Source organism: Chaetodon auriga, chromosome 17, assembly GCF_051107435.1.
Source record: "Chaetodon auriga isolate fChaAug3 chromosome 17, fChaAug3.hap1, whole genome shotgun sequence".
Classification (NCBI taxonomy): Eukaryota; Metazoa; Chordata; class Actinopteri; order Chaetodontiformes; family Chaetodontidae; genus Chaetodon; species Chaetodon auriga.
The window spans coordinates 14,360,781-14,383,894 of NC_135090.1; the positions used below are offsets into that span (position 1 = coordinate 14,360,781).

Below are 23,114 nucleotides of genomic sequence, written 5' to 3' on the forward strand. Positions count from 1 at the left end.
TCCCCTGCACAGCGTCCTGTAGCTTTTGGCCATCTCGACCAGCCTCTGTTACATAAAAGCTCACCGGGGAGCAAAAATACTGTAAATGTTTAACCACACATTTAATGTCCTAAAACAGTCAGGGGCAAAAATCGTGCTTCTCAAGTACGAGAACATTTTCACATTCTGTGTCTTATAAACAAGAGTTTATTTCTCAGCTGCGTTACGGCATCTTTGACTTTCACGCTTCAGCCGGAAACATGATGGATGAAGATGACGGCGTCATGGCTGACTGGTAGAGCCGACCTTGGATTCTTCTGGGGTTTCAGGTTCAAATCCTGCTGAGTCTGCCCTCGTGTCAGTTTAGCCCTCAGCAGATGGTTCAGGCAGAAATTTTACCTTTGCATGAAAGCTCCCAAAATTCTGTTTATACGTTGCTGCCAAGAGGATCGTGTTGCACTCAAGCGGATTTTTTCCTGCTGTTCCTGTTATGTCCCGATGATGTTGAGCAGAGCAGTCAACCACGTCTTTGTTCTGTGTCATAAATAACACGGCCGCTGATGCAGAAACGCTCAAGCTTCAGTGAGTTCTTTACCTGTCAGCTGGTCTTTGATTAAAAAAGCGAACATGCTTTTTGACCACATCCCTGATTCCCGACCTCTGCTAATGTTCTCGCCTCAAATACTCTGTAAACTCTGGCTCTTTTGTTGGTTTATGAAAAAATGTGGACCTTTTTTTTTCTTTTTTACAAGTTAAAGTAGAACCATAGCATCATTTTGATCATCTATTGTTTCTATGGTTTCAGTTTCTTAAAAAGAAAACAAGCAAATTGAAGATGTTAAACTGCTTTTTAGTAAATTGCAATGTTTCCACCATCTCTTGCTTTCATTTAGTAAACTGATTAATTGAGAAGCAATTAGTCGATTAATCAAGCAGTAGATAATAATATGCATAATAATAATCGGTTAATTGTAGAAATCCTTTTCATGCAAAAATGTCAAATGTTCCCTGGTTCCAACTTGGATTTTATGCTGTTCAATATTTTCAGTTTCATTGTAAACTGGAAATCTTTAGTTTTGGACTGTGGGCCAAAATCATTTCTCAGATTGCTTCAGCCTTGTGTTGGATGTGTTAAGCCCACACTTACGTCAGTTAGGACCTTTTAAAATGCTGCCACGTTGCACAGCTGTAGGTAAATAGTGCACCTAACTAGGAAGCTGATCTACTGAAAGCAATAAGCTAACAATCCATTTGGCAACAGGAATTCACAGAGACATGAAAGCTGATTTTCATTTATCATAAAGACCAAAATGTCACATTTAAATTGAGGATTGCACCTTTGATGGTGAGGCCAAAGTTCCTGTAATAAACCAGGTTGCTCAAATGATGCCAGAATTAAAGATCAATTCAACTCCGTGGTCTCAGACATGACAAACGATGCTGCTGAAGTGAAGAGCAGAGGCGGATCGGCCGTCTGGAAGTTTTCCTGGTGGGCCGTCCGACTGATCTTACTTGCCCTTCATTTGTCATGTGCTGAGTTGACAGTGACAGACTGATTGTGCTTTGTATTAATCACGACAGTCTGCCTAACAAATCAACATCGAACGCCCCAAGACCAGACACAGAAAATCCCCTCACACTGATGTGAACAAGAAACTGCAAACAGATTCATTCTTCTGGTCGCAGAATAAACAAGTATTAGCTATGCTTACAGCAGAATAATGTGCTGATTTGGCAATTAAACAAGTCTTTTGGAGAAACGGGTCCAGAAGAGGATGAAAGGCCTGTGGAAGGATGGCTAAAAAAAGGAGCGGTGGGTGTAGCAAAGACACATTGTCTCAGAATATTTTCACCTCTCCTTTTTATGGTTTGGATGCATCATTTGGCACATCCCATGCACACTTTGTGCAACGTCAACAATACACTGTCGCATTCTTCCACAGTAATGCCCCAAGTCAGACTGCATTCAGCACACAGCCATCGTCACTTCTTGAGGATACAGATTTTTCAAAGAACACGCTGCACATAACCACATATAAAGGTTTTGAGTTGTCATGGTGTCACTTTACATTCACACCAACAGCCGAAGCAGCAGGAGCCAGATTGAGGAAAAAAAAAAAGAAGCTTTTATTTTATCATGCCTTTTCAATTCCATCAACCTCAGTACTTGTTCTCTGAAAGCTACTGCTGCCCACACAGTGTGCCACTTGCTTTGGCGAAGAAAAAAAAAAACACATTAATTCAAAAATAACAAGTTATCCCTTAAAGCGATGGTGATGATGATGATGATGATGATGGATTCAGTGTCTCTGGTGGATAGACGGATGCAACGTATGCGGATGGAACCTTTAGCTGGTCGTGTTTTTGGAAGCGTTGCATTCCTCACATCATCTGCAACAACAGGATACTGAAAGCTTTGTCTCCCACATACTGCACAGTGCATATGGTACCAATTGAACAGTTTTCAGAACAGGAAGAGAGGGAACTGCATTATCGCTCGTTCTCGTGTGGTAGTTGCCATGGAGACGAGTGTAGGTGGTGTACTGTGCTGTACTCTGTGCTGTACTCCTTCCCTTGTCCTCTCCCCTCTTCTGTTGCCCACCCTCTCTGTTCTGCTATCTGCAGCATCCGCGTAACTTTCAGTCCTCCTCGTTCGCTCGAATCTCTCTGCTCCTTTTTTTTTTTTTTTTTTTTGCATTCTGGCGGTTTTGCGTCGAGCTGTTTTCCAGTTTTGAGCTGCACGGTCGCGTTATGTGCAGAGCCTGACGTGAAGCCCCCCCCCCCCAAAAAAAGCATCAAACTGGCAGAAAGTTAAATTGGGTTGAGAGCATTTAAGGCTCTGTTCTCTGTGGATTCAAAAGCTTTACCTGAGTATCACTCTACACGTTTATTTTTGACATTATAGCAACGTTAATGTATCATTTTCTTCATGTTTTACGGCCTTTTTTGTTCTGCTTAGATCCCTCAAATCCTCCTGGATTTGTCTTTTTTCCATAAATTTGTTTCTTGCTGACCATCCAGTTTCTTGCTCGTGCTTTGTCAATCGCTTCTTTTTGCAGACCTGCTATTCTTTTATCAGTTTCCATGGAGATGTGTGTTTCTGTGTGTGTGTATGGGCATGTGTTTGCGTGCATGCGAGCGAGGGTTGAGAGGGACAAGAGTGGCAATGTGTCATTTCCAGTTTGTGTTTTTTTGTGTATTTATGAAGACTGCATGTGCCATCCAGTGTCTCAGGTTCATTTTTGACGTTAAGTGAAATCGCTGATGTTCGCTTCAGCCTATGGAGTTCTATAAAATCCTATACTTCGCTCTTTGTCAGTGTAGATGGATTACACTTTAAATCCCAGTAAGAAGGCCGTAGTAAAACCTGAACAAACTCCAGTTTATACCTGGAAGATAAAAGAAAAACGTGAGAAGAAAAGTCAGTGCAGCCACGTCCGTCTATAAGCACGATGATGCTTTAATGCAGTGGGCTTGTCCTCTTTGTGTATTTTGAACAGCTTCAACCCTGAATGATTCATTCAGAGGATTATTACCATTTAGGAGAAAGGTTATCATTACCCACGTCTCAGTTTCCTAACAATTTTTCCATCCACAATGTACCACCAGCCTCATGTTTGCTATATAGTGACAGAGGATCCCTTCTTTATCTGGGATTTATGTAATACCGTCTTTATATATGTGCCCACGAAATGATCTATGACACACTCCGGATTTAACAATTAGAAATACACATTTACGTAACATGTTTACGTGGCCGATATCAAAATAAACATGCTTTGAAGCAGAACAATTGCCGGTGCCTCCACACGTCTGCTGTCTGGGTACCTTGAAATATGGCCCGATGTCTCTTCAGATTTTAGCTGTCCATTGTTTTTTCACTTGCTGATCAATCAGAAGGTGGTTTGTCAGGTTCTGTGCGTTAATGCGACTGACAATCCTGAACACAGCAGCACAGCGTTATCCTTTTGAACAGCATTTGGGCTAACTTTGGCTTTAATTGGCTGACACTGCTGAACCCTGGTGTTAACTTCAGCCGCCTCTAAAGCGTTTCTACCTGCCATGGGGAGCATGGAGCATAATGTCGTCTGTGGCTCTGGTGGGAGCTTGACAAAGTTTGAGAAACTAACTCTGGTGATGTCATAGTGATGTCATTGGGGTTTTCTCAATTCGGGCTTGTAAACTGCTATTTTGTAAGAGAAAGCCTGCATTACAAACTGATATGGAGTTTTAAAGACATTGAATGCTTTTCAGTTGTATTATGGGAAATGTAGGATCCACTGTCTATGGACCTTGATGCCTACGAGGCACTAAAGCCGCAGCTTTAGCTCAGCAAGAAAACACACAGCCTCCTCATGCATTTGTGAGTGCGAAGGTGCAGCGGGAGTGCTAATGCAGGACGCTGCAGCAAAACATTTTAGGATCGTCCTTCAAAAAGGTTGAACCTGGCTCTCTGCTGCAGTGTCATCTGACATGGTGCCGCGTTGGCCAATCGAATACATGTGAACGTACAGTCCTGGTTGATTATCTTCTAACTTAAATGCTGTATTTTTTTTTATCTCTGCCTCTGTTGCTTTGATTTGGATCATTCTCTATGGCCAGTGTGAAGATATGAACCTGTGCTTGAATACGAGTCTGCAGCTGGACTCGTCTGCTGGGGCATTATTGTTATGCACAAATATTACAAATTAATTTAGGAATATGCATCATGCAAACGCAGTATGGCTGACTACTGTTTTAGTAGTGCATATAGTCCAAAACAAAGTTACATTTAAGTTCCCACCAACCAATTTCTCCTCAGTGAATCTGGGGCTTTTGGGGGCCCCTGGGGATCTTGTTACCAGAAACCTGTAGTGCCACTGACCAGCTGACACCGAATGAGTTGTGGTCCTTCCTTTCCCCCCTCGTTTCCAGTACACCTTGCAGCAGCTTATTAAAACGTTGTTTACATGAAGCATTATCTTGTCCCCAGAACTATAAACAGCATCACTTCCCCACTTGATGTCGGCTAAAAATAAGTTCATGGCCATTTTTCAGGTGTGCAAACTTGAGCCTTATTAAAAGTGCAGCGTCCTTACTTTAAAACGATAGCCTCTGCCCGCTCCACGTATTCAAGAAGCGAGTTAAATGAACTTTGTAATGCCCCCTAATACCATTTCCATCGTAATTATTCGGCGCAGTGGGCGGCCGGCCGTCATCGTTTCGTTTTATTTTCGGATGTTACAAACTCCAGAGATGGTACAGCGCGGGGCGGACTCGCCTGCCTTTGGAGGCGTTGTTTCTGTTTCTGTCTATCTTACGCACTATCTCCGCCCTCATGGGAGAGACTTCTCCGTTTACCGAGCACCTTCTTCACGCACTGCCGTTAAATCAAAATTAGGTGTGACGGACTGCAAGAGCGCAAAGGACACAGCGTCGATTTGGCACCGGATCCCTCCCCTCCTTCGCTCTGAATTCCTGGATTATGGGGACGTCGCTATGCCGCGCTGGGTGAACCACAGACGCTTTCCAAGATCAGATCAGCCGAGCTAGAAGCGAGGAGCACGGCAAAAAAATGTGCACGAAGCAGATATTGCACAGATGCTGCTGCACATCTTCGGGATATCGCCTGTAAATACCTTTTGGGATGTTTATTTCTATGCTTTTGTGGTTGTAGTGCGCGCAGTGTGCAGTAGGTTTGTGTGCTGCTCAGAGTTGGCATAGCCCACAGGCATCATCACCTTGATAATTATCCCCATTTTAATATCAGTAATCGGTATGATTAATGTGCAGCGTGCAGCAGTTGTAACCATACAGAATAGGGTGTTGTGTCGGTCATCTCTGTAGAGTGTTTTAAATATGAATAGAAGTGACAAATGATGAACTAATTGGCTCCGTGGATCGTTACACCAAACGCGCTTACAGGAGTTCATATTATTCCCAGATAATAAAGCGACGCAGGGGCTATTTGAAGTCACATGTGCCCAGAACAAACAATTAAGATGACAAAAACCGTCCTCAGAAGAGATTCTCTTTATTACCGAGGAAGCTGCATTGGGATCACATCTCAGTTCCTGGATTGCTTTAGAGTTGGAGGACAGGGAGCAGAGGAAGAAGAGAGGGAGCAGAAGCAGAGGAGAGCTGCTGAGCTGCACAACAGAGCCACTGCTGCTAGGCGAGCTTTGGCTTCAGTGATGGACTGAGCTGAAGGTGACGGGACCCCTGTGATAGCCAGCTTCAGCTTTCCTCCGAAGCCTTCACACCTGTAAGGCATGCATGGACACACTCGCAGCATAGGTGAGAACAGGAGGAGCTGCCCACGTTGAACACAACAATTTGGCCCTAATGATTAAAATACAACTATCTGTCAAAGAGGACGACACTGGCCTTTTATTTGGAAACCGTCTCTCAGGTCTGCACAAACTGATTCTACCTTTGTCCCAAAAAGCAAGAAAACCTGGAACCTCAGCACCTTCACAAGTGCCCTGGAAGCCCACCGGATTCAGTCTGCATCCACAGATGTAACTAAGCTGTCAAGATTTCGTCACCAGGAAGTCCTGTTTTTTAGGGTAAGTGTTGCACACGTGTGGGCACAGAGTGAAGTGACATGCTCCAGAATTTGCAGTGTGTTCAATATCTACCCCATCTCACAGCGTTGGTGACAGATAGCTCACTAATTGAGATGTTAAAGCTGGTCGTCCACCTTCCAGCCTGATTATTCAACAGCACAGGCAGCAGGGTCTGTGGCAGCAGTTAATACGCCTGACACTCACCAGCCTCGCTCAGGTGTCCAGGCTCAGTGTTTTTAAGATGATGCATTGCAGGCCCAATGACCACTGACGACACACTGGTGAATTCAGTGAAAGTGGGACAGCAGCACACAAGTAGATCATTTAAGATTTGCCAAATGGTTTTATATGAATGCCTGGTGCATAGGAAACACAGCTTTCATGTGTTTCAGGGATAGATTTGCTAATTCACCTAAAAAGGTGTAGGCTGTTCAGGGAATTTGGCACAAAAGCAAATCCCACTGTTGGATCCACATTCTGATTATGCTCAATTATTTTGTTCTATTATAGTGCCTTAAGTATCACATGCTGAATTTACCCAGCGCCTGGCATGTTGTGCCAGTAAATTCATATTTTTGTCAAGAAATTGTATGAATGCAGCTCTCTCTCTCGTGCCATATATCTGCATTTAACGCTTGTATTTTTGACTGCATATTTTGCATGAAATGACTGCTAATTGGCACAAAATTGCTTTCATGAAGTGTCACAATAGTTCATTTTATCCCACGTTCAAGATGGGTTTGTGCACATGACAATTGATATCATATATTCTAACATCATGGCACTAAATGCAGTATGTGACTCTTGTGGTCCCACACTGACAACAACATTGTTTATTCATGATTTATTTTCAAGAGAATTTCAAATTAGGTCCCTGCAAAGCCCCCATAAGGTGAAGTCAGTGTAAGGACCTGCCTGATTGGCACTTAGCTTCTGTTGAGTTGGCCAGACTTTCTTGCCATTCTGCACTGATTTCACTGATACCTGTAGTTTGCTAATTAGCTGTCTGTGGGTGTTGCACATTGAACACCTGCACAGACTGCAGGGGTGGAGTTCTGACAGCTGGGATATGCAAAGTAGATATTAAGAGCTCATTCTTTAATTCCGCTTGCTGAAACAGAATCGGTGTGAGTACATCTTGTGTTTGCCAAGAAGTGTCCCACTTTCACTGGACTTTGGGTCCGTGTGTGTATTTTGGATGAATAGTTGGAAAAACCAAGATACGCTTGTGTGGATTTCTGTGCTGTGACAGCTCAGCTGGCAAAAATAGTTGATGTTTGGGCACTCTGTAATGTAGCACAGGTATGATTGGAGGCCACTATCTTATATTGCACTGCAGGCTCTTGCAGACAGTTCCTCATCTTAACAAAAACCCATAATGCAGTGGAGAGAGAGGGGCTTCAGTTAATGAAAAGTCTGAGGCCGCACACTTGATAGAACACGATAAGTCCAGCTCACTCTGACTCATTGCCCTTTGCAGGATTTCCTCGGCCTCCTCCAACGTGAAATGCCTATAAAGATATGAACCATCTCGTACATCTCATCATGGAATTGCTGTAGCTTAGCTGAAGTAGGGAGGCGAGCGTCGTGGACGTCTAATAATCTTTTTGGCTCCTCGTGAACTGTTGACAATCTGGACTCCTTGCCACTCCGCCACAGTTGTCAGCCGGGAGCCTGACAGCCAGCAAAGAGCTGATTCTACTCCAACACCAAGTTTCCGTCATGATTCTGCTGCTCTTCGGCCATCTTCAGTGCAACGCGTGGAGGGGGCTTTCTCTCGCTGCCAACGACAGAAAGGCTTTGAAAGTTTGCTCGAATGTTCTCGAGCAAAAAGAAAAAAGAAAAGCAGGAACTCCTGTCCTGCAATCTTCTTTAATTGTTTTCCTTTGCCTCAGGCCCTGAATTTCTTTGCCATGCTCATTTTTTATCAGTGGCCCAACAGGGAAAACACAAGATATTTTTACCCCTCTGGTAATTCTTCTCCATCCTGAGCCTCTGTTCTCACTTCACGCAGTCTAACAACGTTCTACCTCATAATACTCATCTGTCTTTCTTGCAGAGCGGCCTAACAAACCTCTCCTCGTGCCCTCCTCCTCTTAATCTGTTCCCACACTAGAATTAGCCCTCAGGTTTCTCATTGAAGTGGGCAGCCTAACTCGCTGGCATCTCATACAGCTGTGACGAATGTTTCTGAAGGAAGGTGGATGTCATGACGTGGACAGACTTTAAGATGAATGAGCTCAATCATCAAATGTCTTGAATGTTTTCTATGTTTACTGCCTGTTTTATTTCTTCCTGAAATTCCACCCAGAGAATGAGGAATAGGAAACATGGGAATTAAACACTCATGTGTTGGTAGGAATGCTTATCAATTAATCATAATAACAGCTTGTGGTTAAGCAGCGTTGTGACATTTAGGCTATAAAGGGCAGCTATGGTAAGTTGAATGTTGCTCCTAATACAAATACATAATTTACTGTAGCCTGCAGTTTTTCAGTTTTTCTCCCAAGTGAGTGAAATTTAAGCTAAACCACTTCTGCTTTTGGGGTAAAAATACACAGACAAGTTACAGCTAAACATCTGTGATAATCCTTAAGAAAACCCAGAGGGTCATTCAGCAACACTTACTGCTGTTTTTAAAGTATTTCCAGGATCCTCAAAGACTCCTCCAACCATTAACATGAAAAAATATTACACCTGCTGCACGATATCTAAACATTTTTAACTTATTTCTAAGTTGCATCTCTATTCCTTATTCCAAACCCTAACTGTAGCTGCAAGTTACATTTCTCCATGTTTGATCTGTGAGCCAAAATCATACTTTTGTTCTCATCTTAAGTCATATTTGTCGATATCAATGTTACTTTTCCTTTATTTTTGTATTTCCATGTACAAGGATGTTTATTTTTCTTGTGTTGCGCATTGCTGTTTTAAGTAATGTTTGGTCCCTCAGTATTAAAAAAATCAACAACTTTACTTGTGTCTGTGCCATATAGCTGCATGGACACATCTTCAAAGACGTGGCTGCCGCATCAGAGTCAGTTTGGGTTGGTTGGTCAAGCGGAGGTTTGCTGTGGCGGACCTGGAGTTTTAACCCCAAGTGAGTCAGTTTAGCCCCACACTGGTGGAAGTCTATTTTTCACTTCTGTCAACTGTGCTCTCACAGCCTCTTCTCCAGTCTGTCGTGGTCCAATAAGATTTCTCTGTTATATATGTTTTTATATGTTCCCCTTCAATCCGCTGTTCCCCCTGAAATCCATCGACACCACTGTTGCCAATATAATAGAGGGTTTAACATGCACTCCAGCCTCAGCTGTGCCAATCTGCTCTCTTTCCTCTGCCATGGCATTCCAGTCCTTTTCAGCACTGTGAAGCTTTACAAAAGTACCTCAATATATTGAGGATTTTTCACCGCTCAATCCTCCACCGGAGCATCACTCACCCCCTGAGCCCTGCTTTGTCACACTCCCAGAGTTTTATTTTGACATCCTCAAGGTTTGATAGCGCCATTTGCCTTTTTACTCCGGCTTTGATACACTCCGAGTCTTCCTACTCTATGCTCTCTTTACTTCCCCAGATGAAAGCAGCCATTTCTGCTCCCTCCAGGGACAGGAAGAGAAATAATTTTCTGTTAGTTAGCGCGGCGTGCAAAAGCTGTTGTTTCATTTCAAACAGTAAGACCTGCAGAGTCACGTCTTGAAGTGTTAGGGTGAAACAAACAAGAAGGTGGTATGTATTATAGGGGAAATCTTAGTGGAGGATCACCTTATTGTGAACTGTTATGTGTGGTGAGATAATACAGAGGTGTATCAGAGCAGTCAGTGTTAAGAGCTTCAAATTGCTGCGTGATCTCTGATTTCTTTTTCACAATTTCCAGCTGTTTAATTTCGACCTGCTCATTTACAAGCACAGCACACAATAATGCTTCCAGATACATTAGTAAAAATGAAGGTAGTTTGACGGAGAGCAGTGCACAGGCTGCGAACATGTTCCTATGGTAACTAGGCCACACTCCCCTTGGCTTGCTCACACACATACACACACACACACACACACACACACACACACACACACAGGCAGAGGGACAGGCAGGAGAGAGACGGGAGTGCTGGAAATCACACGTGATGGAGAGCAACTTCAGATTGTTTATTTAGGCGACCGTTCTCATGCTGTCCTCCACTTGAAAGGTGTTCACATTTTAAACCTCCCCGTCTCTTCGCCTTGAGAAATCGCGGTTACATCGCAGAACGTTGGAAGTCACTTTCTTTCTGCTCCTCCAAAAATATGTCAGTTTCAAAGCCGATCTCAGGTTCTTTCTCGTGGCTCCCTCACGCCCACACTGCCCCTTCTTCCTCAACCCCTCCTCCCACCTCAGCTTTCAAATCCTGCAGCTCTGCCTCTTCTGTGCATTTTGCATTTACCTGATTACAGTGCTGTTTCTAAACATAGCACCGAGTGGCTCTGAACACAGTCAGAAGTGTCACTTGTCCCTCCTTTGGCTCAACTTTTCTTAGCATGAACCCAAGTTTTTTTTTTTCTATTTAAGCATCTTTTTAGTGCCATTATCTTTAGAGTGTTTATGTTCGGCTCATGATGGAGCGAGTTTGAGTAAAACTCCTCCAAGTTTGCGTCCACACTCAAAAGGGGTGTATTCACTTTGCATTTAAAAGCACTGCAAGACGTGAGTTTGTTCCATCAAGCAGCTGATTCGCAGCTGAAATGCTGGCAGTGTGTGTGTCTGTGTGCTCGGCATCTCCAGTGTCATTCTGCGTTTTGTAAATCACTGCTCACGCTTAAACCATGTCAAGCCTCCCGGGGCGATGCTGCCGGCTTGTCAAAGAGCCACAAGGTTGATCCAGCGAGGTTTTGCCTGTCAGTCATGCAGGCTGATTGTTTGGACAGCTCACCGTTAATGAATGGCCCGAACTTTCCGCACACGTTTGCAACGTCTGTGGCTTTTCAACGGCGGTGCTGCTGTGATGAATTTATGATGGCGGATAAACCGTCTTTGAACCAGTGCATTTTGGTAGTTGACATTTATTTTCTTGAACAAGCTTTAGTTAAGTGCTGGCTCAGGTGCTCTCAAAGTATTACTCGCAGGTCCGATTTTGATTTTCTGGAACGATTTGTGATAACAAAACAACATTTAATCAATTATTTAAAGGCACATCTCTTGTGATTTGGCTCAACAGGAAACTGACGCAGACAAGGCTCAGACAGTTAGTCCATATTTATTTCTGGCACAGACATATTTATAACTACATTTACACTAGTTTTAGAAAATGTGTACTAGAGAAAATGAGACATGTTCTGTATCTGCAGTTTAGGAGCTGATAGCAAATTCTCTGGTTTAACGTTAATGTGTTAATCAAGCTGCAGCCTCCGGGGCTGGAAAATGAGGCCAGTGTGGAAGTTCAGACTGCAGATCCTCAAATGGCCACTCGAGACTGACTCCAAAAGCGAGTCAATCCCCATAGCCCCCCATATTAAAAAGCCCAACTTTACAGCAGAAATAAACAAGCATTTGTTAATCAATAGAAATTTGATTTTAAAATAGAGACTATGACACTTCATAATGCATTATAGCCTATTCATGCCATGGGGTATGGGCTGGGTCTGGATTGACTGTGGGTCTTGATGCTTTGAGAAGCTCTGACTTTAAGATTCAGTTCACCCAAATTAAAACATTTTCTCTCTTGCCTATCGTGCTTTCTATCCAAGTTTTTGACGATTTAAAGTGCAACTTAACACCCTCTTTAGCTCGAATACACCCCCTCCATAACAAATCCAGCGTGCAGTGATAACAGTTGCTTTGTACTTTGGGGTCTTTTTTTGGTGTCTAGAGGACAGAATTGCAAGAAGAACTGCAAGTACAAGAAACAGTAAAGTCCTACACCAGGATCAATGGATGGTATGATAAAGTAACTCAACATATTATTAACTTAATCAAGACAAGTGCATTTAATTTTAAGTTACGCTTTAAGAACCGCAAACAAAATTTATTTCACCCCCATTTTATTGACAGGCAGAAGAAATGTAATAAAAGGTCAAGTTGCTTCTTGGAAAGTTGCGTATGGCTGTGTGTGTACACTGCGATACACATGATGCAGAGTTGAAAAGTCTGAAGTAAAGGAAAGGTGAGCTTTTGCCTCACCATTGTGTTATTGGTTGCAGAGACTGTGCTAAGATACTTCCATGGATGTCAGCTATAGGTCCAAATACAATGAACTTACTAATACTAGTATTAATTTTATAATGTTTTCTCCATTGTTCAACTTAGTTTTCTGCAGTGAGGTAAATAGTGCACAGGCTCACAAGCATTAAATTAGGATTCAGTTAATACAGACATATTGGAGCTGTCGGTAAAATAGCAAATTTCCAGCCATAATCACCAGTTGGCTGCTGTCATGAACAGTATTTACTAGTTGGAATGTGGCAATTACGGATACTTCCATATGACATAAATGCGACATCTGCCCCACTTGGCCTGTCTGTGAGTCACCAGAGGCTCCTTGTTGTCAGATGCTCCAGACCAGACATAATGAGGCGTGTGTGTGTGTGTGTGTGTGTGTGTGTGTGTGTGTGTGTGTGTGTGTTTGTGAGAGAGAGAGTAAATGAGTGATCTGTTACTGGAAACACTGTCACTCCAAGACAAACTGGACTCCATTGTGGACCGTCAACATAAACTCAAGCTCACTCAATTTTCTCGGGAGGCTCATCTCCCGCCCTCATTGAGTGAATCGTGTGATGTAAATCTCATAGGACTCATAACACTGAAGAGGCCTCACATATGTGACATTAAACAAAGTGAATCTGACTGAGAGAGCCTCGAAAAATAGCATAGGCTATGCAGATTCTCATCATGAGTGAAATGCAAATGATCAGAGATGCTTTTATTTCTCAGTATAGCTTGTTTCTCTTTGGGATGCAAAGTGGCATCAGTAAAAGCATCCATGTTGGCATAATTCTTGAAAGCTGTGTTGTTGAATACATTCATACTTTTATGTCCATGCCAAGAACTTACACATGTGGTGGCTTGATTTAAGCTGTTTAAATACATTACAGAATGTAAGTGATTTTCTGCATTATATTTATATTCAGCCACAGTTTGCAAAGTCACTGTACTATATATGACCATCTACAGTACATACTGTCCCAGCAGTATTCTCTGTGGGAATTTGGGCAATGCAGTCCTAGCTGTGTCCTCCACACGACACAGGCATCACTTGAGAAGACACAGTTATACTTTAAAATAACTTTCTGAACAAACGAAACTGTGTGTGGCTGTTAGCAGTTTTTGTAATATGTGTGAAAGCGTGTTCACATTGAATCTTGAGCCTTTCTTTTTGATAAAGTGCATCTGCAAGCCAACAAACAGGCACTAGTTAGGGCTGTGTTGAAGTGTGCAGTCAGACTTCAGACATCTCAACTGCCAGTACAGATCTGATTTCACTGCTCTCATTTCCCCAAATGTAAAATCTGTATACCTCGCTGTGTAGAACTCGTGTGCATCATTTTAGCTGTGCTAGCACTGGTCCTCCACTTTTGATCCAGACTGAAATCCACAACTATGATATGGATGGACACTCATGGTCCACAGAGGATGAATCCTAATGACTTTGGAGATCCTCTGACTTTTCCTCTAGCACCACTTTGAGGTTGACATTTGTGGTTCTGAGTGAGATATCCATCGGATGGATTGGTATGAAATTTGGATCGACATTAATGTCTCAGGATGAGTTTTAAAACTTTGGCTATTCCATAACTTTTCATGTTGTGCCATCATCATTTGGATCATGCCCAAATACCTGCAAAGCTAATTACATTCCCATCATCTTCAGCTATACTTTGGCTTTAGTGCTAATTAGCTGCATGCTAACATGCTAAACTAAAACATTAACATCAGCATGTTAATTTACACTGTGTTCCAAGTCTGTATTGCATATTTGTTCTATGCAGTGTGTATAATACAATACATACTAACTGTCTTAGCGTTGTATCTGTTTCTTATTTCGTTTATGCTAACAGGAAGTAACATAAAACAAATACTGTTTGTGTTCCAGTGACAGTTATCAGCCGGTAGTCTGCTAAAATCGAACTGACTGACATCATGTTGCAGAAGCCGACCAGCATGTTTTAGTCTTTATTGTGTCTTTAAAAGATTAAAAATGAAAATGAAGAACATAAATGGACGGGCCAGTCGGAGAAGTGGGCGGGCCCAGGGCCGTTAGCAGTGCTTGTGAAGTGTTGTTATGTAAGCTAACATGATGTCAGGGATAGCTTCGGTGCTACAACTGAGTTGGCGGCCAGCTAGGACTAAATGAATGAAACTGATAGCAGAAACACTGAACTGTTTAATGAAATTGATGAAGCAGTTGTATTCAATATGGAGCCGTTATTCAATCTGCCTAATTATGTCAGTATTGGTGCTGGCCAATCAGATCAGTGCATCCCTAGTTGTACTTTCAGTAATGATTGATGATTGTTTGCCATAGTTTGAATTAAAAGTTAGGATTTCATGAAGTGCATCTTTTGGTAAACGAATAGCTGCTGTGAGATTTCACTGCTATTAATAAAGAATTTTACCGTTTGCATTTGAAAAAGCTCTATGTTATCACTTAGGTCGAGAGATGGCACGCAGTGTCCTTACACCGCATCTAATTTGTATCTAGAACAAAAAAAGTACATCCTGGTAAAAAAGGTTATGATTGAATTCAGTTTTATTTAAATAAAAAACAAACTTCCCAAATGTGTATTAATAGAGAGATATATACTAAAGGTTGAGAATGTTTCTCCACTACCCACTCACAGTCTTCCTCTTTCTGTCTTTCTCTCCCTCTGTATCACAGTTAGCTAGAGGCTGTTGCCACCCACACACTCCATCCTGACAGCAATTTACATTCAGAATAGCCCATGTGAACACATCCATGTGTTTTAATATGTCACGTTTACTTAGAGCATTGCATGTTGCAGGTGACTGTTTTAGTGTCAGTGATGTTGAAAAAGGGAAATATTCTAAATATTGCTCTGCAGGGTCAATCGATCAATTTGCTGTAGCTCTGCCTGTGAGAGGTGTCAGGATTCAGGCCCCGCATGAGACACAAAAAGAAATATTTCCTTCAGCAGAGGAAGATTCCCCCCGTGGGCAGCAGATAGGTCTGATCAGTTCACTCACACGTGTGGCACCAGAAGCAATGTTTTGCAGAATGCAACTTAGTCTTTTTCATCATCTTTATTGTGCAGTTGTGTGCCAGTATCTTCTACAGTTCAAGTAGAAGCCCTTGGAGTTGTTTCCATGGATACCAAACAATTAGCTGGGATTCAGAATAGAACCTGGAGAGTAGCCTATTTACAGGCTTCGGGAGCGAGGAAATCATAGGATGACAGAGAGTCTTGATTCCCTGTTGCAAAGGGAAAAACAGCTCCTTTGGTTAATGGATCATTTCTAAAAAAAAAAAAAAAAAATCCCACAGATCAATCACAGGCAAAAATAGGAGCAGCATGAATATGAACATGAGACATAATCAGGATTTTAGCTTTACACGACCAACCTATGGATGAATCAGTGACATTTTGTTCCACACTTCAAAGGATCAAATGTATGATGTGTGATTTTGATTATACAATCGGCCAGAAAAAATGCAGAAAATCTGAACAGTGAAAGACAACAAGATAGAATGTGTTTGTTTTAGGCTACGAAATCGTCTTTGGCTTCAAGTAAGGGCCACGATTTACATGTTCAGTGCTGAGCAGTGCTTAGACTCAAATTCAGAAACACTTCCCTGCAGGGAAATTGCTTTGTTGCAGCACAAGTTGGTCAACACACAGTTAGAAGGAGAGATAGATATTTAAAAAGGTAAAAAACTACAGTTACAAACTACTATAAAATAACATAACAACAACAACAACAACAACAATAATAATAAAAATAAAATGTGCAAATGCAAATGTAAGATCTAGGAGTAATGATAATAAATGCACAATGTAATGAAAATAATTCAACATAGTTTAGTTGGAAATTGGGAGCCTGATGATCAGACTGAAATTCCATTTTGTTTAATTGTTTAATTTCATTCACCCTGACATGATGATCATGTTATCAGATGGTTATTTTGTTATGTTTTGCCCAATTCTAGATAGTGAGGTACGTAGAAGCTGCAGTAGCAGTTGCCAAAAGCAGCTAATGTTCCAGCTCTTCCACATTTTGGTCATTATTTTTCATGAATGTAGCTACACAGCTAAAGCGATATATGAGGATGTCTCCATTCTTTATCCGCCTTTTAAACTTTTGACTGGCAAATGTGCTCCTATAACAGTGGGAAATAGCCATCAATACAAACAATACCAGACCTATTTGGACAAATCTAACATGAGGGCAGCAATTCACAGGTCTAGAACCAGGCTAGGAAATATGACAATTTTTCACGAGGATGGAAAGAGGGATATATAAAGTCTTTTTAAAAATGGTGATTGGAGTGTCATGTGGTGTGTTAACCTTCTTTGTGCTGTTTATAAAACCCCTTGTGTTCCTGTTGTGTGTATGGAGGGATAAAGATTTTGGAGTTATGCCTCAAGTATTCTGCTCCTGTGCATTGGCCTCATCTCTCTGAGCCAGCACATGTAGAAAAAGCGTCAGATGTGGTTCCCCACAGACATCCGTCTACACTTTTATAGATCCACCACCATGTTCCAGAGTTTGCACAAGTCCAGCAAAGACAGTAGGGTTCAAGATGACTCATTAGAGCGTGTTTCTTCCTTCCACGATATAGGGGCCCATTATATTCTCACACCAGGTTTTGCGTCATTTCCCACTGGCATTGCCAACAAAAAGTTTTCCAATGGAAGGGCGATGAATAGCGCCTAAAGTGTGTTCCAGACTGTCACAGTGTTGTTCCTTGTGTTGTTTTTTGGAGGCTGTAGATGTCTGTCCTCGTTGCTGAGCTTCACTTACACCTACTGGTCTGCATTCCTGATGTGCTGATGGCTTGTTTGTTATTACTATGTGTTTGTTGTACTTTTTTGAAAGCTATTTCCCCTTCTGCATGTGTCCAAAGCAAGCAATGACAATGACTGCAAGGTAATTACACAAGCTATGAATAAGATGATGTAATAACTTGTAAAAATGTAATAAAATGTCCCTTCTTAACTGAAAATGAACTGTGGACTTTGACCTTGTGAAGGGTCCAACATATTCTGCTTTTTAGTGATAATGATGCAATAACATTGGGAAACATTGGTTGAATAACTTACAAGAAAAAGAATAGCAGTTAAAATTATTATATGAATGTTCAATATTATAATTACTTAATCCACTCAGCTGTTGCCCTTGGCAAAGTAATCATGCAGTGTTGTGCTGTATTTTATTCCTTTTGTGACCTATTTCTAAGGACATTTTGTGATTACATCATCAAATCTGTAATATTGTTCATGGCCTCATGTCGTTTTAAAATCTCATAGGATTGTCAGAGCACTTTGAAAGCCAACACCGTTAACTGCCAATCAAACTCAATAAGACTCTGCTGCTTGTGCAGCTGTTACTTAACAGTTTATCCATTTATGCCACAACTCATTTCTGCCTTGACACATTTTTTCAACACTCTTACATATTTTACCCAGTTCTCCAAATTTGGTACAGAATGTATTTGGACGAGCTGAAAAAGTTGTTCAAGTGTTTCCTGATTCGATACCATTTTGGCTGCCAAAGCACATGAGGCCTATTCGGCAATAAACTGTCATAATCATTGCACACATTGTGTAATTGCTACCTAATTTAGATTAGCACAAACACAGATAAACTCTGAGCAATCTTATAAAATTTGATGGAAATTTACTCAGCAACAGCCCTACAGCAACATGATAAATTTAAATGGCCACAACCCAGCAGCCAATTAGTCTGACTCACTGATGTTTGGACAGTTTATCGTCAAAATCTCAATATTCACAGCATTTTGATAGAATCCAAAAGTCAGTCTGGTCTTTCATAATGCACTATGATTCAGGAAGGAAAAAGAAAATCTAAATGTATGTTAATAAGAATGATCCTGCATTGAACACCTGCGTTTGATCACTAGTGATTTAATTAATGTCTGCACTCTTTTCTCTTAGACCAATCCCGCAGGGCAAGTTTTGCCTCTGTAAGACAGTCAAGCATGGAGACCCCTCCCAATGCCACCCCACAGCCCTTCAGACAGCCGGTGAGTACAATTAAGGTCTGTCACACTCTTCCAATGCAAGTCCGACATATGCAAGCTTTCTGCTCACAATGAAAACACATGCACATTTTTTGGGCCCAGTCCAATATTGTAAATTCCCTCCAGGGAATGTGATGCTTGAAAGAGTTTACACTTTCATAGATAAAAAAAATGTCATACATAAAGTTTCTAGCTCAGCCTGCAAGTAAATAATGTTTATTTTTATTGCATTATATTCAAACAGCTGGGGAAAGTGTTGTTATTCTGCTCTCATGAACTGTGTTTTTCTCTATTTTCCTCAGAGTTTTCTCAATCGAAGGCTGAAGGGCTCCATCAAGAGGGCCAAAAGTCAGCCCAAACTGGACCGGACCAGCAGCTTCAGACAGATGATTTTGCCCCGGTTTCGCAGTGCTGACCAAGAGAGGCAAGTAGCCTTTTACTGTATAAAGCCTTCATATAATACATGGTAATACCAACCGTTTTCTAACTCAGAGTCACGTGGGGGTTGGAACCAGTCCCAGCATGTGTTGGGCCAAAGCCAAGAAAGCACTGTGTGGACAGGTTGCCAGTTTATCACAAGTCTAACAAATATATTCCTGACTATGGCTGTTTCCTTTTGATCATCACATTTTTTAAATTAGCTTCGTCCTCTGGTTATTTTCAAATAATTATTTATCATCTCAGAGCTACTCAAACTGTCTTGTCATGAGCAGCAGGTTAAAACGTGTTGATTTCTGATGTGGTTTTCATCTATAATCAGCAGACATAAGACAAGCCTGTTAAATGTGTGCTACATTTTATGTTGTGGCAAGATCATGCAGTAATTGTGTGATCAAGACAAAATAAACCATAGAAATAATGACAGTGTGGATTCTGTGTTCCTCTGGATCATGTTCTTGGACTGTGGGAGGAAGCTGGAGCACCCAGCAGAAACCCACACAAACCCAAGGAGAATATAACTCCACTCAGAAAGAACCAGAGAGCGTACACATTTCTGTCTTTTTTTGTTTGCCATCTTTGCTTGTATTTGATAGTTGACAGTGTAGAGCCTTATAAGAATGAAGTGGGGAGAAAGAAATGAGTATGACATGCAGCAAATGGAATCAAGTCCGGGAACGTTGTGGTTATATGAACTGTGTCTTCACCCCATTTCTTCTGTGAGCAGATAGTGTTTACAGTACACGTAAATAAGCCTATTGATGCACTTACATCTCCAGATCTGTTCTGCTTGGTGGCTGACGTGCTGCTTTGTTCACTGGGTCTTTTTTGGTTTTCTGTGACCACAGCGAACGTCTCTTCACATTTGCTGCTGAAGGCTGCATCTCTTTTTGAACTGAGGCGAGAACATTGCTAACCTCAATACCTGGCTTCAAGGTTACTTCTCGTTCTAGGACAAGCTGATTGTTGACTGTAATTATAGTCTATAGTAAAGCTCATGTAATTATAGCGCACTGCATTCAAGCAGAATGATGCAGTTGTTACTGAGGGTACTGATGAATTTTACGACAATTGCCATATTCATATTTTGAATGTGAATGTGTATCATGTATTTTTAACCTCACGTTTGGCTCCAGGAAGAGAATCTCAGTCCATCAGTGAAATAGCTTGAAAACTATTCAAAGTTTCATAAGCACTGAAACACAACCTTGTTCACTGTAATACACTTTTACTGCGGAAGCCTTACTTGGGTCTGTTTATGAGCACCAGATTATTGTGGATAATGTTTGCGAATGCTAGCAGATTTTAGATGGATATTGCTGTATAACTGACATTACTGCCACTTTATTCTCTGCTTCTGGTCTCGCTCTTCACCTAATGATGGTGTGTTTATAGTCAGTGAAACGGAAGCGAGAGTGTCTGTCTAGTCTGAGTGAAACAGCATACGTGGGCAGGTTTTAGTTATATCAGGAGATAAGGGTTAATTGAACAAAGTAACCGTCATCCACATTCTTTGGAAATGTAAACAGAATTTTTTCGCTAGCTGCAATCCAGACATTCACCTGCAGTGGTGTTGCTCTGCTGTCTACCCACTAGCTAACAGTCAAGTTATAGATGATGAGCGGGGTTAGCTAGCACTCCATATTGCATTTGACAGAGCACAAATAAAAGTATAAAAAAGTATATAAAAGTACTCAAAAATTTATAATAGAACTAGAGACAAATGAACAATTAACATAGGAACACACACACTTTATTTTCACTGTGTCTTTAAAGCAAGTGGCTGATGAAAAGCTTTGGAAATGTAAGCCAGTTAGACCTCGTCCTGTATAAACCTTTTCACAGCAGACGTTTTGACTTTGACAGGAAAAGCCCAGGTGTAAATAATGTCATTAATGTTCCGTTCAGGTTTTGGCTTACTGGCCTACTTAAATGAAATGGAGCCATTGTTACTGTTTGCAGTTACACATGTGCTTTTCCTGCTGAGACATGTCAGTGTTTCTGCTGTGAAAATTGCTACTCGAGGCCTCGCCAGCTGCTGTTTAGAATGAGCTACGTGGTCCTGCCTTGATTAACTGCTGTAGAAACTGGTAGACGTTCAGAGTCCTCAGATGACTTTGGTGATCCAACACAACATCAAAATGTCCACTGTCTCAATGCTACACCTCTAAAACCAGCAGCAGGTTTAGATGATTACTCACATGATGACATGCTAACATTAGCATTTGTGGTATCCTGAGGTTTGATATGTTTTAATCCTTCCCTCAAAAAAACAATGTCTTTGCTTATGTGACTGAAGCAGATTGTGGATGAATCCCAAACTGCCGGTGGTTCTCTGTGGAGCCCACCTGACACTCCTCACCTGAACTGTGGCTTCTTATCAACCACTCTGACAAAAGCAAAGCCCTGCTGAATGAAGGGCATTGCCTTTGGTGGTACATTCGCAGATGGTTTGAGCTTGTGCTTTTTCCAAGATATTCATTTGATTGATATTAATAGCAGCACTGCAAAACAATTGATCCCATCATTGAAATGCTGCCATCAGAGCTCTGACGTATTACATGTGAACGTGAAATTTGATTTGCCCATTGAAGACTTCTAAAAGCTGACTGGATGTGGTATGAGAGAAAAGAGTTGATTAGTTAAGTTCATTTAATGTGTGCACGTGAGAAAGTAATGAGAGAGGGTAATGCCTGCATGCTGACTCCAAACCACAAATTCATTTAAATAAATGCTCCTACTAATTTAGTTTTGAGTTTTCATTGTATACTGCTTAATTGTTTTTACAAATGTTTATCACCCTATGCAGGTTGGATGTTTAATTATACCTCATAATAAAGCCTGTCAGCCAGCAGAGAAGCCTATTATCCTGATTTATTTCAACACATTTCTTATACTCCTTACACTCAAAATTGTCATGAATGTTATCTTGGTCGAATATCTTAATTTCAAGGGTCTGTTGGTCAATCTGGTAAAATCACATTATGCCTACATTTATCCTGTCAGCGTGATTTCTGTTATCCAATCGTGACAGGATGCGATAGCTTGCAGCTGTACAGGCTCTCATGGCAGCTTTTTCTTGTTTTGTATTCTGACATCAGGTCACGTCCCAGAAGATTCTGGCTTGCATTGTGATCAAAATTTTATGCACTCCTAACACAATCCAGTCACGACGCACATATGGGAAAAGTAAAGACGTAGAGAAGGAGAGGCAGAAAGTAAAAATGCAAAGCTGACGGCACACTTTCCTCCCGCCACAGGAGATGGATAATGGACATTTTTAGGGCAGGTGTGGATGTCCGATGCTCGGAGATGTGAGATGTGTCATTTAGCGAGCAATGTAAAAATCCTTTGCTCTAAAATACAGAGTGAGCACCAAAGCAGAAACCCAGTTCAAATGTTAAAATGAATTATGTATTAACCCATGGGGTTCTGTGGAGGCTGCACCGAAGCAGGCGCGGGGGGGAGCTTAATGGAGTTGGGGTTAAAGGGACTTTCTGCCTCAGTTGCTATACTTTCCTGTCTAACCACAGCTGCTCTCCGGCTCCCACCACTGCCTCAGACAGCTGCCTTCACAGCCTGCTTTGAGTTCTGCCCACACACACTTAATTCACTCAGTAGTGTTAAGTTGACTTTGCTATAAATCCTCAGCGTCCAACTTCACACTCTAGCTTTCCAACGCAGCTGCTGTACCTCTGCTGCCAAGTCGGTTTACCAAAGCATTTTTCATGTACTTCATTCTGCGAAGGCACTGTCAGCTCCTCAGACATGACGATTCACATCGACATTAAATCTGGCCTTAAATTAGTGCTCCTCAGTTGCTGCATAATTATCAGGTGTTTCTTCAAAGCTGCTGCTTTTTCCTTTCCCCTCATTTTCTCTCTTACACACACACAGCCAGTGTTAATAATGCAGCAAGCTAGCTCCAGCTTTTCAGTGCAGATGAAGTCCACATTTT

The 23,114-nt window shown here is 41.6% G+C and overlaps 1 protein-coding gene across 8 annotated transcripts in view; it reads left to right on the plus strand.

Moving 5' to 3' along the window:
- The first annotated feature begins 5,210 nt into the window (after positions 1-5,210).
- Positions 5,211-23,114, plus strand: part of LOC143334835 (ras/Rap GTPase-activating protein SynGAP-like) — a 41,244-nt gene continuing 23,340 nt past the window's right edge. For 4 of the 8 annotated variants that reach the window (XM_076753756.1, XM_076753760.1, XM_076753759.1 and 1 more), the window contains exons 1-3: positions 9,328-9,627; positions 18,633-18,721; positions 19,021-19,142. In XM_076753756.1, the coding sequence (XP_076609871.1) occupies positions 9,465-9,627; positions 18,633-18,721; positions 19,021-19,142 (374 nt within the window). In that variant the 5' untranslated portion in view covers positions 9,328-9,464. Of the gene's footprint in view, positions 6,528-9,327; positions 9,628-18,632; positions 18,722-19,020; positions 19,143-23,114 lie in introns of those variants that run through there. The other 4 variants (XM_076753763.1, XM_076753761.1, XM_076753758.1 and 1 more) reach the window with 4 other exon arrangements.